This window comes from Cyprinus carpio, unplaced genomic scaffold, assembly GCF_018340385.1.
Source record: "Cyprinus carpio isolate SPL01 unplaced genomic scaffold, ASM1834038v1 S000006796, whole genome shotgun sequence".
Taxonomy (NCBI): domain Eukaryota; kingdom Metazoa; phylum Chordata; class Actinopteri; order Cypriniformes; family Cyprinidae; genus Cyprinus; species Cyprinus carpio.
This window is the reverse complement of record NW_024879382.1, coordinates 24,592-40,870: the sequence shown is the minus strand read 5'-3', so window position 1 is coordinate 40,870 and position 16,279 is coordinate 24,592. Positions and strand designations below refer to the sequence as shown.

Genomic DNA, 16,279 nt, shown 5'->3' with positions numbered 1-16,279 from the left:
GACTGAAATAACGAGTTTTAACTCTATACATGAGTGAAAAGCCTCCTCAAAACTCATTATACAAGAAAAACATTACCAAACACACAACAGACTTAACCACACACAAAACTTTTATTTTATAACACTGGAAATCTAAACTAAAAACACTGTGACATGTTTCCTAAGTTAGAACTAGCGTTGCAGATACGACGCAAAGCTTAGAAGGACTCAGGGGACAGATCAGTTATTTGAAAAATACTATAGATATATACAAGTAGTTTTTAAAAAACATTTTTTAACTAAAAGTTGGTCTACAAAATATAAAAGCCGAGCGAAAACACTTAAAGCACAAATAAAAGACATCCTTGCTAACACGTGAAAGAGATCAAAATCAATAAAGCGAGCAATAGTATCAAATAAAAACAAACACAAATAAAATCATACACACATTAATTAACCTGAGTTTAGTTCAGCAAAATGTTGCAGGTGCAACAATAATCAAGCCATTAAAGTGTAACATCCTGTGTTTACAGTAAATCAGTCAAACTGGCTCAAAAGAGCAAAATATTATCAGTGCAATATCAGCATCAGCCCATTTCATTTATATCAAACAAACCAGCCCTAACTGGAAATCCAAAGTCAACTGATCAACCAAACACTTCATGTGTAATTGGACATAGTGACTATAAATGACTATAAACTGCTGTTCTGTTTCAGCGGGTTTGGACAATTTCATCATTGAATCATTAATCAAAGGTAGGACTCCCTTCTGAATTTGATCATGGATTATTTTGTGTAAGGTATAGGGTGTCTTTTTGTTTGAGTAACAGTATGAACTCATCATATAACACTGATGTAGTATTGTAATAATGGAGTTTAATAAATGAATTAATGAAGACACAGTAACAAACATGAAATGCTGAGGTTATGAACACAGAGGAAGAGTCTCGCTGTAGGATAAACTATTTGTTTAAAGAATGGATGAAGCTTTTGGTTAACTGCTAATACTCTTTATATTTTACCAATACATTAACAGATGTTGTTAATATCAGAAAGTCAGTCAGTAAAATCATTACATCAAGAAGAGATGAAGACGAGGTCGACTCTGTCTTTATATGTGTATTAATGATGTTAATGTTATCATGATGTGTGAATGAACAACAGGAATGAATCCAAATCATATATATCTTACAGCACTGAAGAAGTCTGATAAGAGGAGCCGAACACTTTCTGAAAGCAAACAGATTTGAATTTATTGTAAATCTTCCATTTTCACAGGCACTCAAGAACCTATAGTTATATATGTTATATTATAGAATCTATAGTTCTGCTTGTTGATCTAGTTGTTAATACATATCCCAAATCAAATTAATATTTAATGTCACAATCTTTGTCAAGAACCTACTTCATACCTTAAAACTCACTCACTTTAAGCTTGTATCTGTAAACAGACAGACTATGCTCTTACTGTCAGAAGGTCCAGAAAGCCAGTCATTCTGATTAAATCAGATCTTTCAAGATGGAGAAAGTGTTTTTTCAATAACATTAGTCTGTGCTCACGCTGTAATGTATGTTTCTATGTATTCCTAGTAGACCAACCAGTCACATTATCAAATTACAAATCAATCCTTGTGCTGTTCTTACACAATTTACATCACAGCAGATAATTCATGTTGTATTTATCATGTTGTCTTACTTTAAACAATCAAGTAATGCTGATCAAACATTACTTTCTAAAATTTTGCGATTTTGGCCTCTGTCACTCTTAAAAAAATTAGGAGTTACCTTAACTTATTTACTTTCAAAATGCATCAACTTAAGATTTCCCCGCAAGTTGTGAGTCTTTCAAAATCATGATTAAGTCTTTAGAAAAAACTCAACATGGCTCTGTTCTTCCCTTTAATGGTAATTGGTCATGCAAGGAATTCTGCCTAGCAAACAAGAGAACAAAAGCACTGATTGGTGGATTACAAAATTGGTCCTTTTGGCCTCTCTGTTTATTAAGTTGACACCATATTTCCAAGACGGAAGTTTTTCTTGTGGTAAGTAAAATCATGTAGATATAGAGTTTTGTGTGATTTCTACTTCAGTGAAATATATTACCTTAAATCCTTGTGGTAATGCGTGGTCCATAATAAAAGTAAACACAGCCATAATTACAACATTTCCTGACAAACTTTGCATGTGAGCCGCATCAAGCAACGCAGAACGATATGGATTTCACTACTTAAATAGATAACTAAGATATCAAATGAAATTATTGCGCCATCTTCACACTGGTCAACAGTAATTAGCCACAAAGTGATTATACGCATTTAATAACAGCCATTATCTATAAAGGATTTCTGTCACTTTTTAGAGCCAGAGACCCTTTATTTGTATTGTCTAGGTTTATTTTGATAACATTGTAAGATTACCTCTATCTTAATTTTAATATAATTTTCTTTTGTTTTTGCACCACCTTTGCTAAACTCCATTATTGGTCAATTTTTTTTCTGTTATAGGTGACGGAGATAAGTTGAGATGTGGAAATGGGGCATTGCATTTTTTGACTGGCAAAAAAAGAAATACCTAATTAAAAAGAAATAAAATCATGTGGTTTTACAACAATTTGAGCATGAGTAAATGAAAATTTTCATTTTTTAGTGGTCTGTTCCTTTAACATGATAAAGCAGCATTATTTCTTAGCCTCTTCATTATTTCCTAATTATTTCTTAGCCTGTAAAGCATTTCTGTGTAAAAGCTTGTGTGATTATGTGACCTGGCCTTGTCTCCCCCCAGGGTTTGCATGGAGTTCAATAGAATTACGGACAAAAATCTAAAGCAGGAATTCTATGAAAACCTGACAGACATAGTTCACGGTTCATGGATATTTTTAAAACCAGAAGGGGACTCCTGGTCATTGAGCAAAGAAATGTGTACAGGTTTGAACAACTTTAGGGTGAGTAAATGATAACAGAATTTTCTATTATCCTTTTTAACTACCCTTTTAAAGGTATTTCATATATGTAATTTATTTAATTTATGTTTTTATATCAGTAATCTGTTATGTATGATAGATAATCTTAATTTAAATCATATATTATCATAACAATGCTTAAAATAGTCAGACCAGCCAGCTGAGGTCTGAACCCTTGTTCTTCGAGGACTACCTATCATGCTCGGAGATGAAGACTCTTCTTTCTTCAAGTCATGTTTAGTAAGTACATCTGCTTTAAAAAGGGATTGTTCACCCAAAAATGATTACCCCATGGTTTACTGACCCTCAAGCCATCCAATCAGAGTTATAATAAAACATTTATCCTGGCTCTTCCAAGCTTTGTAATGGGAGTGAATGGGGGAAGAGATTTTGAAGCTCAGAAAAGTCCATCCATCCATCATAAAACTGCTCCACACGGCTCTAGGGGGTTAATAAAGTCGATGTGAAGTGAATCCATGTGTTTGTGTAAGAAAAATATCCATATTTAAAACTTTATAAAGTGAAATATCTAGCTTCCGGCAGACCGGACTTCCGTGATTCAACTTATGAAGTGTAACGCCTCATGAGAGCAAAACACTTAAAGGCACAATATGTAAGATTTTTTTTTTTTTAATTTATATAAAACAGCGCTACTTTTTTTCCCCTCACATACTCTGGACCGGAAGGAGCGGAAGAGGTCAACTGTGGCATATTAAAAGCTCCGCTGCTTTCGAGCTGTGTGTCACGTTCGTTCAGCGGCCTCGTTTCTCTTCGACAGCTTTCAGCCTCAACTACGTTAATAAATCATTAGCTCATCCATGAACATGATTTCTGCCCCGAAGTCCTGTCGGGATTGCATCGACTGTGGGGATGAAGACCACAACTCCCATGATTCCACACTCAGTCATCACGTGATCATCAATCTACGCTTTGTTTGTTTTGAATACGCTTCTAGCGGTGAACAATTACAAACCCGATTCCAAAAAGTTGGGACACTGTACAAATTGTGAATAAAAACAGAATGCAATGATGTGGAAGTTTCAAATTTCAATATTTTATTCAGAATACAACATAGATGACATATCAAATGTTTTAACTGAGAAAATGTATCATTTTAAGGGAAAAATAAGTTGATTTTAAATTTCATGGCATCAACACATCTCAAAAACGTTGGGACAAGGCCATGTTTAAACACTGTGTGGCATCCCCTCTCTCTTTTATATAACAGTCTGCAAACGTCTGGGGGACTGAGGGAGACAAGTTGCTCAAGTTTAGGAATAGGAATGTTGTCCCATTCTTGGTCTAATACAGGCTTCTAGTTGCTCAACTGTCTTAGGTCTTCTTTGGTCGCATCTTCCTCTTTATGATGCCCAAATGTTTTCTCTATGGTGAAAGATGTGACTGCAGGCTGGCCATTTCAGTACCGGATCCTTCTTCTACGCAGCCATGATGTTGTAATTGATGCAGTATGTGGTCTGGCATTGTCATGTTGGAAAATGCAAGGTCTTCCCTGAAAGAGACGAACGCCTGATGGGAGCATATGTTGTTCTAGAACTTGATATACCTTTCAGCATTGATGGTGCCTTCCAGATGTGTAAGCTGCCCATGCCACACACACTCATGCAACCCCATACCATCAGAGATGCAGGCTTCTGAACTGAGCTGATAACAACTTGGGTTGTCCTAATGTCCTCGTCCTCTTTAGTCCGGATGACATGGCGTCCCAGTTTTCCAAAAAGAACTTTGAATTTTTTTCAGTTTTGCAATTTTCCATTTTAGTCTATTTTATTTGGGCCATTGGAAAATGGATGTTGCATGTTTGCCATTTTAAGTTGCAAATTGGTCCTCCAGCTGTTCCTTATATGTACATTTAACTTTTCCGCCTCTTATTGCTACCTGACCCAACTTTTTTGGAATGTGTAGCTCTCATGAAATCCAATATGAGCCAATATTTGGCATGACATTTCAAAATGTCTCACTTTCAACATTTGATATGTTATCTATATTCTATTGTGAATAAAATATAAGTTTGTACATATTGTGCCTTTAAGGTACATCATACGTCACATCACTTGCGCTTTTTCTGTAAGTTGAATATGTTCCACTGGAAGCTGGATATTTTACTTTAAAAAGTTTTAAATATGAATATTTTTCTTACCAAAACCCATTGATTCAATTCTAAGGCCCTTTAACAAACTCATATTGAAAGGCCTGAGTGTGAGTACGCTTTTATTTTTTGGGTGAAGTATTCCTTTAATATATACAAATGTAGCCAACTTTTTTGTACAAGTCTTCAAAATAATAAACGTAATTTATAATGCATACTTTAAAAAGTGTATACCAAATTCTTTGCAGAAAGCATCTACATTCACATAAATTTGAATGTATACATGTCAATATAATGTTGGATTAGGGTTAGTGATTTGTTTTTTTTTTATATATAAACTTTGTGCACATTCTGATAAGCATGCATTGATGATAAACCCTTTGATTCCTGATCACATGACTGTATTTATAAGGGTTTTTTTTTCTACAGGTGTCTGATCAACGTAATACACTCATCCTTGAATTTGCCAGTGGGGATCTTATTTGAGGGACCCTGACTTCACAGCCTCTCAACTAACTCCTTGGCATTTGACTTTCTTCGGATGGGATAATTTCTTGAATGCCAAGTGGGGTATTGACAAAATGCAGGACCTTACCACAGTCAATCTGTCTTCTCTCCGGGTCTGTATTTATGCACTAGTGCTCTGAATTACCCAAATTCCACTTCGCAAACCCCTAGAGTTGCACTCCAGTAGATGTACTAATGTTGAATGTTACAGAATGCTCTCAAGCCTCGAGTGCAGTCCTAGCAAACCAGCTTTTTGCTAAAGAAACAGTCAGGGGTGACTACCTTTAACACCACCCTTGGCATTGGGGTTTTTGTCTTCCAATTGTGATACTTGAGTATGAAGTATATATATGCATAGAGTGTACTATTGATGTAAATACACTCTATTAATTTTGTTACCCACCTTGACAGCCATGTGGCCGTGGAACCCCCCCCCCCCCCCCCCAATGTCAGTACAGTATAGGTGGTTTTACGGTATTTTAATTACTATTGTGACATTTTGTCAATAAAAAGTTCAAAGATTAAAACCATGAACAGCATAATTTCATTTCCGTTTGGTTGTGCAAACAGTGTGTGCAGTCAAAAATAAGGAACATCAGCGTGTTTCAGTTGCATTTCCATGTTGAGTTAACTTAAATATAAGTACACTTAAAATTAAAACAAAGTTAATTGAACACAGGCATCGTTTAACGTGCGTTAAATAAGCACCAAGTGTGGTTGAAATGAGTGATTTAAGTATAGTCTGACAAAACTGCCAAGTGTAAATAAACTTAATATATGTAAGTTTGGGGAGGGACTACATTACTCAATTAAATTTGAGGCAACGAGTTAACGCAATCAATTTAGTTTCAGTCAACTTATTAGGGGGTTTCAGTATACAGTCATCTTTCTATTTATCTTGCTTGTAATAATATTTAGGATGGTTTATGTGTAAGTTTTCTTTTTAGGTTCGCTTTGAGTAAATTATGACTTCTCTGTTTCAGCGTATTTTCAGAATGACACACGCTTGTTCTCTTCAGTTTTACCAAAGCACAAGGTCAGCACTAACTCTAATACTTTTGGGTTGCTGTTTGTAATGCTGTTTTAAGAGATGGAACCGTTTTTATCATTAATGCTGTTTTTTTTTTTAACATATTGATTAAGCTTATACAGTGGTGTCCAAACTCTGTCCCGGTAGGTGGCCGTGTCCTGCAGAGTTTAGCACCAACTTGCAAATCACAAAAAAAACATTCTGAAAGCAGATAATCAAATGTCTATAGGTGTACCTAGAAAATTAACGGCAGGTGTGTTGAGAGAAGCTGGGAGCTAAACTGTACAGGACACCGGCGCTCAATAACTGAGTTTGGAACTACAGTCTGCCATCACATAACCTCATTAGTATAAAGGGAAAAATCCACACTCATAATAAAAAAAACATGCTGAAAAAGCATTTGAGATCAAACTTCATAATATCTGCAGAAACTGTGTTAAGTTTGAGTTTTCTACAGACACACAATAATTTTTTCATATTATATGAACTGTGTGATACTTACTCCTTTGTCTTTCTAGTTCAGCGATCTTGCGGCGATGGTTAATCACAACAGCATTTACATGTACAGCTACAGGTACAGCCACCAGAATAATAACACCAACAACACCCCAAAACAACCCTGCTATATCAGCTTGGAGACAGACCTGTAATCTGAAAACAGGCATTAGTGTCGAATTGGGTTGGTTTTTGTCTGATCTATAAACAGACACACTATAAACATCAGCACTATGTAACCTGAGCTGAAGATCTGATACGGTAATGATAGGAGAGAGACCGTCACAGACTGGTTATATGAGTGGTATAGGTTACTCTAATGGTAAAATGCAAGTGGGACTACTGTAATATAAAGCATGTACGATACGCATACAGTTTATAAAGTTCTGTACCATTGTTTGAAATACCTGTTCTGTCTATGAAACAACTGAATGATTCCACAGAGTTCCTCCCCGAAGCCGGTAGTGTGATGACCTACTGCATCAGATCCATTACGGTAGTGGAATTTTAATGCGCATAAACGTGTTTTTTCGGTGATGAAGTCATTGATCGACATTACTAATGGCTAAAGAAATCCATTTGTTATCGATTCGATTCTTCTGTCCCGGGAGAGTTTTTTCCTTTTAGATATTGACAACATGCATTGTTTTTGAAACTGATATTGTTTTGAGTGTTTTGTATCAGACGGTAGTGTGAAAAGCAACTAATGAAACATTTATTTGACTAGCGATGAGTCCAATATCATTTTAATGTTTTTTTTTTCTATTATGGAAAATGTTTGTAACAGCTTTATTATAACAATATAACAATTCTAAATTAGCTAAATGGATTGGCATTAATTTAATAACCTAAATTAAATTGAAAAAACATGACAAATACAAAGATATTAATTTAATTTAAATTGAATGAAAATTACAAATAGTAAGAGACATTTAACAGAGTGATGTATATCTTAATAATTAGCTGTTCACAGTGCAACATCTGCATATGACATTTAACGTGGCTTAATTCATTACGACTGTTTTTAAAAGACTGAAGTCAGTAAATACTTTATAAATAAATCATACTATGTACAGACAAAGCATGTGAGCCCAGAATAAGAACGCAATGCATTTTCCTCCCATAGAAAACGTTATATGGAAAATGCTTAAGGTGGCTTAATGCTTTAAGACTGTTTTTAAAAGCCCAAACTCAATAAACACATTTTAATCAAGCATACCTACTATGTACAGACAAGCAGATGATTCCAGAATAAGAATGCAAGGAAAACGCTTAACATGTGACATCTGCTTGTCTGTACATAGTATGATTTATTAATCATGTTACAGTGCTTGTTGTAACCTTATAATAATGTTTAATGTTCTGATAAGGTTCTGAAGCTGAAAATACAGTTCTGTTAGACACACACGCTTGCACTCGGTCACTGACTAAATTAATTTTTTTTAAATGTAAGCATACTTTCATTATTGTTTTTTTATTTATATTTTGATATTTGTGATAGGTGATAGGATGATGTAATGTTGTGAAACTTGTGCTTTTATCATTTTAAATTTTCAGTTTTCAGTTTTATCTTTATTTGTGATGTGTGTCAAAACTGATACCTCAATTTAAATAAAGTTTAATGAATAAACATGATTTTCAATATTATGATAGTGAACTTATAATATCTAAATGTAAATGTAAATACTGTGAGAAGTACTATATTTGTGAGTTGAATGAGCCAGTGCGTGATCATCTAGTGGTTATTATTACAATTTCAGGGAATTCAGCATAGAAATATAGTGTTTTTAACCTTTCTAGTGGTTATACAAATTTTGTTTTATCTTGATTTAAATTTAACATTTAGTTTAGAGTCATATGAGTAATTTGCTTGCCTAATTTAGTTAAGTTTTGAGTTTTCTATAAGATTTATAGGCTTTTGGGTACACTGGATTATGCCCACATTTTTAAGTGGCCACTTTTTTTAAATTTCGCATAGAGTTCTTTAGTTGGCCGTGAGTCAAACAAGATCTGCGAGTTTCGTTTCTGATTAGCCTCCGTTAACCTCATCTAATAAGTGCTCAAACTTAATTAAGCCCTTGATAGATCTCAGCATCCCCACACTTAGGTAAGCAGTTTGGATCATAAAGGGATGGATATCCATGCAGTATTTTTCACCCAAACCTCTCTGAGACACCAATAAACTAAAATCGGTTGATACAAGTTTAATGAAGAGTAACTTTAGAAATGTTCTTAGAGCTGTGATTTAAATCAGATAAATTTTACACTGACAGAATTGATCTACTCACCAGTGACAGTAACAGTGATTCTCCTGTTTATGGTGCGTCTGCTGCTTCTGATCTTCAGTTCATAAAGTCCAGAGTCTGTGGTTCTGGTGTTTGTGATGATCAGAGATCCAGTCTGATTGTCCAGCTGCAGTCTGTCTCTGAATCTCTCATCAGCACCATCATATGTGGAGAATCGTTGGTCTGCTTTAAGGATTTCAGCTAGTTTAATATCTCCAAATATCCACTGTATCAGATCATCTTTCTGTATTTCAGTAACATTAATATGTAGAGTAACAGTTCCTCCCTTCGTCACTGACACTGACTTCACTGCATCTGTCACAACAACAAACACATGAAGAACAGTGAGGAACAGCTACTCAGACATTAATAACAGAAAGATTTTTTAGTATTGTCTATTAAAGCTCATTAAAGCACTCTCAGTTGTTTCATTTTTCTTTTTTATATTAATTAATTTGTTTAATTTTTCTAAGTTTAATTACTACATCACCACTTCACTGTTCAGAAAGGCACATTTCAGGTCTAACAGGACATTTCTTGTAAATGACTGACAAAGACAAGAAGAGAAATGTGTTCATCTATAGTGCAGATGCACATGAGTTCGCCATAAAACTGAACACGACAGTGAATAATTAACAGACAGAGAAATTAACCATCTGTCATACACTTTCAAACACTTCATAACACATGAAAAAATCAATAGATTTGAATCCATTAATGTACATTATGACTGTATGAGAAGCACTTATACAGATATATGCCAGTATAAAAATCACCTTTAATATTACAGCTGCAGTGTCACTACATCATACAATCATGTATTGAGTGTAACAATGGTCCCGTTAGTTAATAATAATAGTAGTTCATTTGCAAATCAAAATCTTTTATTTTGCACTAATCTTCATTGAAAGAATTGCTAAACAGCACCATGAAGCCTTGAACAGTTAATTTTAAGCATACATGTTTATTTTCATCTTAACGCTTCACACAGTGCTGATCTAATTAAATTTATTATTAAATTGATGGACTCACCGCTGACAGTCACATTGAATGATTTGTGTGTGGTGTATCCACTGCTGCCGCTCCTGATGTCAACTTCATAAACTCCAGAGTGACTGGTTCCAATGTCCCTGATGGTCAGAGATCCAGTCCAATAGTCCAGCTGTAGTCTGTCTCTGAATCTCCCATCAGGACCATCATGTGTTTTGAAGATTCCAACCTTTCTATTGATTTCAGCTACAGGAGTGTTTTGATGTTCAAACCTCCATCGTATCACATCATCTCTTTGTAGTTCAGGGACACCAGAGTGTAGAGAGACTGAATCTCCCACCAGCACTGACAGTGACTTCACTCCAGTATAACTCACACCTGAAGAACAAACACAAACAGTTTCTCTGTCAGTCATCACTTTTATAACACTGTCACTAAACAGATTTAACAGAGATCATTAAGTCTTGTCTAATAAACATCATGCAACTTTCTGCAGTATAATTTTAATTTATTCAGTTGTTTTTAAATGGTTTTAAACAATCGTTGCTAGGATCCGCAGTTTAATCTGCAGGGAGAGGGAAGGTGAGTTCCAGATTGGATGCTTGGTCTTTTGTCCATTAATTCAGAATCCAGCACTGGCCACTTGATTTTCTAGGGCCATAGTAAGATTACATTGGGCAGTTAGGGTCGGGGCCGAAAACGATGATATCATCTGCTAAGTCAAGATCTGCTAGGAGGAGGTTGCCACTTGTCCAGGGTATCCCGATGTGCAGGTGGTCGATGGAATTTTGGCTGATGAAGACGATGACAAGGAGGAATAGCATCGGCAAAGAATGCAACCTTGTTGTATACCAGTTTCAATTGTGAAAAAATCTGTTACCCCTTCTTCCATCCGTACGCAGGAGCGAGAGCCTTGTTACAGGTTCCAAAAGATGTCAACAAATAAACATTCCATAAACCCAGGCTATCTTGCAAAGGCCCTGCAAAGTCAATAAAGTTCACTGAGATCCATTGTTGGTATTCCAGCAATTGTTAAACCATTTGTGGCATAACAAAAATCTCCTCAATGCACGATTGCCTGCTTTGGAAATCTGCTTGTTGATGGTTTAGGACAGGGGTGTCAAACTCAATTTCTGGAGGGCCGGAGCCCTGCAGAGTTTTGTTCCAACCCTTCTCAAACATGCATACCATGTAGTATTCAAATTAGTCTGAAGGACTTGATTAATTGGATCAGGTGTGGTTAATTAGGAGCTTGTCCTCCAACAAAAAACGACCATATAGGTCGTTTGTGCAAGCACCTTATTACGACCTATTTTTACGTTTTAACGTTAAGCGGCCTCTAGCAGGCGTAAAAAAAATAATGACAGTATCGCGTTGCGTTCTGTCGTCATGAAATGACGTATAACGTCATTACCAATCAAAACGCACGTTTATTTAAATGCAATGTGTGGGCTTTTTACACCGATCTCACAGTAATTCGTACATATTTTACCTAGGAGGCTTATTCGTTCGAATGACCACACCTAAACCCCCACCCCTAAACCTAACCCTCACAGAAATCATGCTAAATTATGATTTTTTGAGCATATACATTTTACGTGCACGTCCATTCTCGGGGATCGAACCCATGATAGCATGATTGCATTTCAAGGTATGGGTATAACGCAATAATCTACCAACTGAGCTACACGAAACGCAAATCACGGTTGCAAAATAAAGAGTACAAAAACATTAAATGAAACACGACCTTTTGCCGATAGGGGCGCAATTGTAGTATACGCTCTGATGGGTCGTATTTCAGGGATTTGGACAAACGACCTATACGAGCGTATTAGTTGGAGGACAGGTTGTTAATTAGGGTTGAATCTAAACTCTGTAGGGCTCCAGCCCTCCAGGAATTGAGTTTGACACCCCTGGTTTAGGAGGACAATAGAAAATACCTTTCCAGGTATCGATATCAGGGTAATAACCCCACCAGTTATGGCACTTGGAGAGATCGCCTTTTTCGGAAGCATGATGATCATACCTCCTTTACATTCCTTGGGGAATACTGAGGCCTCCCAGCAAGCATTGAGCAGGTCAGTTAGGGTGTCATCAAGGCACTGGACAACAGATTTGAGTACTTCAGGCGGGATCCCTGCTGTCTTGTCATTCTTGAGTACCCAGATCATATTTTTTCATTCCTGCCGCTGTGATCATGTCGGCGTTGACTGGCAGATCGGGTCAATCAATTTTTTGTAGATGTAGTGTGACTGGGTGAACTCCATGCTGGAAGTGCATGCTTTATATACACTGCTTCAAGTCAGAATGGAAATTGCGGGACATTATTGTGAAAAAGGTCTTTTGTTTACATTAACTTAACACATAAGTGACTGTGTTTACGTGAATATTTGCCAAGAGGGGTATTTGGACATATTTTTTGTGTTTATTCTGTTTGAGAGGCATCTTTATGTTTGTGCACGCTTTGGGTAGCGGATAATAGAAAAAAAGGTCTCTTTAAGAGCATGTGAGAATTTAATTAACGCCCTAATAGCACATGTACATCTTGGAGATGTCTATTTGACATCAGAATTTTTTTAAGTGTTTGCTCATCTTCAATACGTCTATACTATTGCTTAAACATGCTGAGGAGATTGTGTTTATGCACTTTTCCACCTCCAGTTCACCACCCACCTGTTTTCAGTTTTATGGTTCTGGTGCTGGTATTCAGCTTATGTTTAATGTGTAAAAGAAGGAAAGGTAACTGTTGATCAGGGAGAAAGGCTGACACTCCTGCACACCCATGCAATATCCTACCAGAGAACTTTGCAACTCCTTCACCACAATACATTCATCTGTTAAGTTTCTGCTGTCTGTTTATTAAGTTACTGTCTCTTTTAATATTTAGCTTATTATGCATTAAATCTTTTTTTGTGTTTATAATTAAGATTTTAGTTTGGACAATAAACTGCACAGGTTGTCAAACACTTTGGTTTCTGGAGTCTTATTAAGGAGTTTTTGAAAAACTATTGAATGCTTATTGTTTTTTTGATTAGCATTTAACATGCAAATAATTAAAAAATATTTTATAGAGTGATAAATAATATGAAACATAATAATTATTGAATTAAAAGACACTCACCACTGACACCGAATGTCTTCTCTGAGGACACTCTGGGGCTGTTGATCTCAAACTTATAAAGTCCAGAGTCTGTGATTCTGAAGTTTGAGATCTTGAGATCTCCAGTCTGAATGTTAAGCTGCAGTCTGTCCTTGAACTTCACATCTTCATCATATATAGCATTGTTCCCAGTCACTCTAGCTATGCGGGTGGAGTTAAACCTCCATTCAATTTCATCATCTGTCTTTATGTCAGTAACATCAGTGTGAAGAGTGACTGAATCTCCCTCCTTCACTGACACTGACTCACCAAACACACCTGAAAAGCAAACAGAAAGAGTTAGTCAGATAGAGACGAAACTTATAAAACAATCAATTGTGGTTTTGTTTCAATTATGTGTCTTGTCTACTGATCAGTGGCACTAATAAATGTCTTGTGAATTGCTACAGTCTACATTAATGGAGGCATGAATAAAGGTCTCTTTATGCCTAGATTCATAAACATGGAAAAAAAAACGGTAGCCACTATTTTTAATGTTACAGTTCATGCATTATTTTTTAGTTTACTTGTTTTAACCACTGTTGGGCATGGCCAAACAACATGTTAAAACCTTTAAAAAATGCTTGAGTTTGGGGGTTCTGCTGGTTACAGATGCTGGTTGGGAATTCGGGAGGAAAAGATTCATAGTTGTTTTAGAAGTATAGGCATTTAAACATGGACAACGTAAACCATAAGAGATTTTTAGAAGTTGTATGGTGTATTTTAATTATGTAGTTTATAATTTATATAAAGTATGTTTTTTTTTGGGGTTTCCAGATGTCATTTAAGCATGGAAAATAACAACTATTTACTTGGTTTACACCAATGTATTTGAGGCATTATTGTAGAAAACGACAACCGAGAGTCCTGGCAAACAGAACACTGTTTCACAGTTTTTTAAAAAATGATGAGTTTGGGCGGGTTCGCTGGTTAAAATAAGGCTGGTGGACTTAAACAGTATTTATAGCTTGTGGAATTTGACCATAAAAATATGCTTGTCAATGCCAGCATAACATTCAATGGTTGGTTTAGCATCGAGTAAACCAGTGCTTTAAGATTGAAATGAGACCCTAATATAAATTATGCTTGTCAATTAGTTATATTTATCTCTTAATTTAAAACATTCAGTTATTCAGCGACTAAATGACCGATCTGCCTTCTGTTTAAAGGGAGACCCTAAACTTTTTTTTTAAATGTAGGCTATATTTGAGTGGTAGATGGTTTTAGGGATAAAATTCAGATACATTACAATTTAGTGAGATTATTCTATTCATTTAAAATTACAGACATAAATTATTTCCAAAACTTTTGCCATTCTATGCATACATGTAGAAATAAAACATTATCGTTTAAATCAGAGTGACTAACTGTTTGTGGAAATGTAACATCATTCAGTGCTTCAAACAAACAAAAGTTTCCCAACCCTTTTTTATCCATGGCTGCAGCCATTCTAAAAAAAGACTTAAGGTTAGCGAGAAGTTTGGGTTGGGAAATGAAATGCCTCTCTTCTGATCGCCTGTAGTGAATATATCATGGGTAAACATTTTGTTCAGTCCTTTTTGTTAGGCACCATATTCTTCCACTAGACCTGTTTAGGGATGCGAAAAATTTTGGATAAATTGTTACTCCAATTTAGTTCAATACTGAATTAATAATGTCAGAATGTAACTCCATGTATTTATTCAATAACATTAATAATTTTGGGATTTGTAAAATATTTTTAATTCTTTTAAATTTGTTATTTGTACTACCACGTTAAAATTAGTTCTCATGTATTTATTCAATAACATTAATAATGTCAGGACCACTTGGCTGCAAGCCATCTAAAGCAAAAAAAAAAACTGGTAAAAAAACACTTACCGATAGCGAATACCGGGAACAGAAAGAGTAAAAATGCTCTCTTCATGATGCAGTGAAGTGAATAATAACGATCCGTAGAATTATTACAGTCCTCCGATCGACCCGTTTTTCTGAGCCGCTAGACCGAAAAAAAGAAGAGGAAAAAAAAGAGAAAAAGAAAAAACAATTTACGTAAAGACTGATTTACACTGATGGAATTTACTGCTGATTTATCTTTATTATTTATATTACGCTGAAGGAGACACGTCCAAAGTTGTTTTCTTTATTTATTTTTATTTTGAACAACAGCAAGAGCTCAGTCCAGTAGCCTGAGCTCTCTACAATGGTGAATGTTCTGTTTGTTTGTGTCAGGATAAGTGTCAGACTGTGGCAGGAACGACCGACACACACTCAGCCAGTGTTTTACACAGTAGACCAACTAAAGTGTATGGTTTTCTTTTTTAAAGGAGTCGACTCGCCACTATTTTCTTTCTTTCTTTTTAGGTTTTCTTTTGTTGTTTTATTTCCCCTTTTTACTTAGATATTTAGGTATAATTTGATCATATTAAATATTGTTTGTGTTAATCTACTTTGTTTTATAGCGTGCAATTTTTTTTTTTTTTTTTTTTTTTTTTTTTTTTTTGGTTTGTTTTTACAGGGCCTGTAGGGGTAGGTGTATGTGAAGTGCAGATCAGTGCAGGTGTAGGGTGTCACACTGTAAATGCAAAAATCAAATATGTATGTAAAATATAATTTAAAAGCCATTTACGGCTGTATTTACCTAATAATATAAAAATGAATTTGTAGGTTATCTAATTAGGCTGAACACATTACTGAACACAGTTCCCATTAAAAAAAGCTTTCCACCCAGTGGAATCACTACAACTATTCCTTGGCTAAGCCCCGAGTTGTTCTATCAGTGGCCATAGCAAAAATCCCAGAAGTACAC

At 35.5% G+C, this 16,279-nt stretch overlaps 1 protein-coding gene across 1 annotated transcript; it reads right to left on the bottom strand.

Annotated features, from left to right (window-relative positions):
- Window positions 1–9,321: 9,321 nt before the first annotated feature.
- LOC109074517 lies at window positions 9,322–15,959 on the bottom strand. The gene is made up of 4 exons (XM_042756118.1): window positions 15,352–15,959; window positions 13,474–13,770; window positions 10,395–10,730; window positions 9,322–9,677 (listed from the first exon to the last, which is right to left on the bottom strand). Exons 1-4 carry the CDS (start codon window positions 15,395–15,397, stop codon window positions 9,358–9,360), a joined length of 999 nt encoding a protein of 332 aa, XP_042612052.1. The 5' UTR covers window positions 15,398–15,959; the 3' UTR covers window positions 9,322–9,357.
- Between the last annotated feature and the right edge of the window lie 320 nt (window positions 15,960–16,279).

Bases quoted from the DNA above. Each gene is read 5' to 3' on its own strand.
- LOC109074517 (XM_042756118.1), bottom strand. From the start codon at position 15,397: ATGAAGAGAGCATTTTTACTCTTTCTGTTCCCGGTATTCGCTATCG. The intron at 13,771-15,351 runs GTAAGTGTTTTT...TTTGCTTTTCAG, and splicing joins GTTCCCGGTATTCGCTATCG to GTGTGTTTGGTGAGTCAGTG. The intron at 9,678-10,394 runs GTGAGTCCATCA...TTGTTGTGACAG, and splicing joins ATTCAATGTGACTGTCAGCG to ATGCAGTGAAGTCAGTGTCA.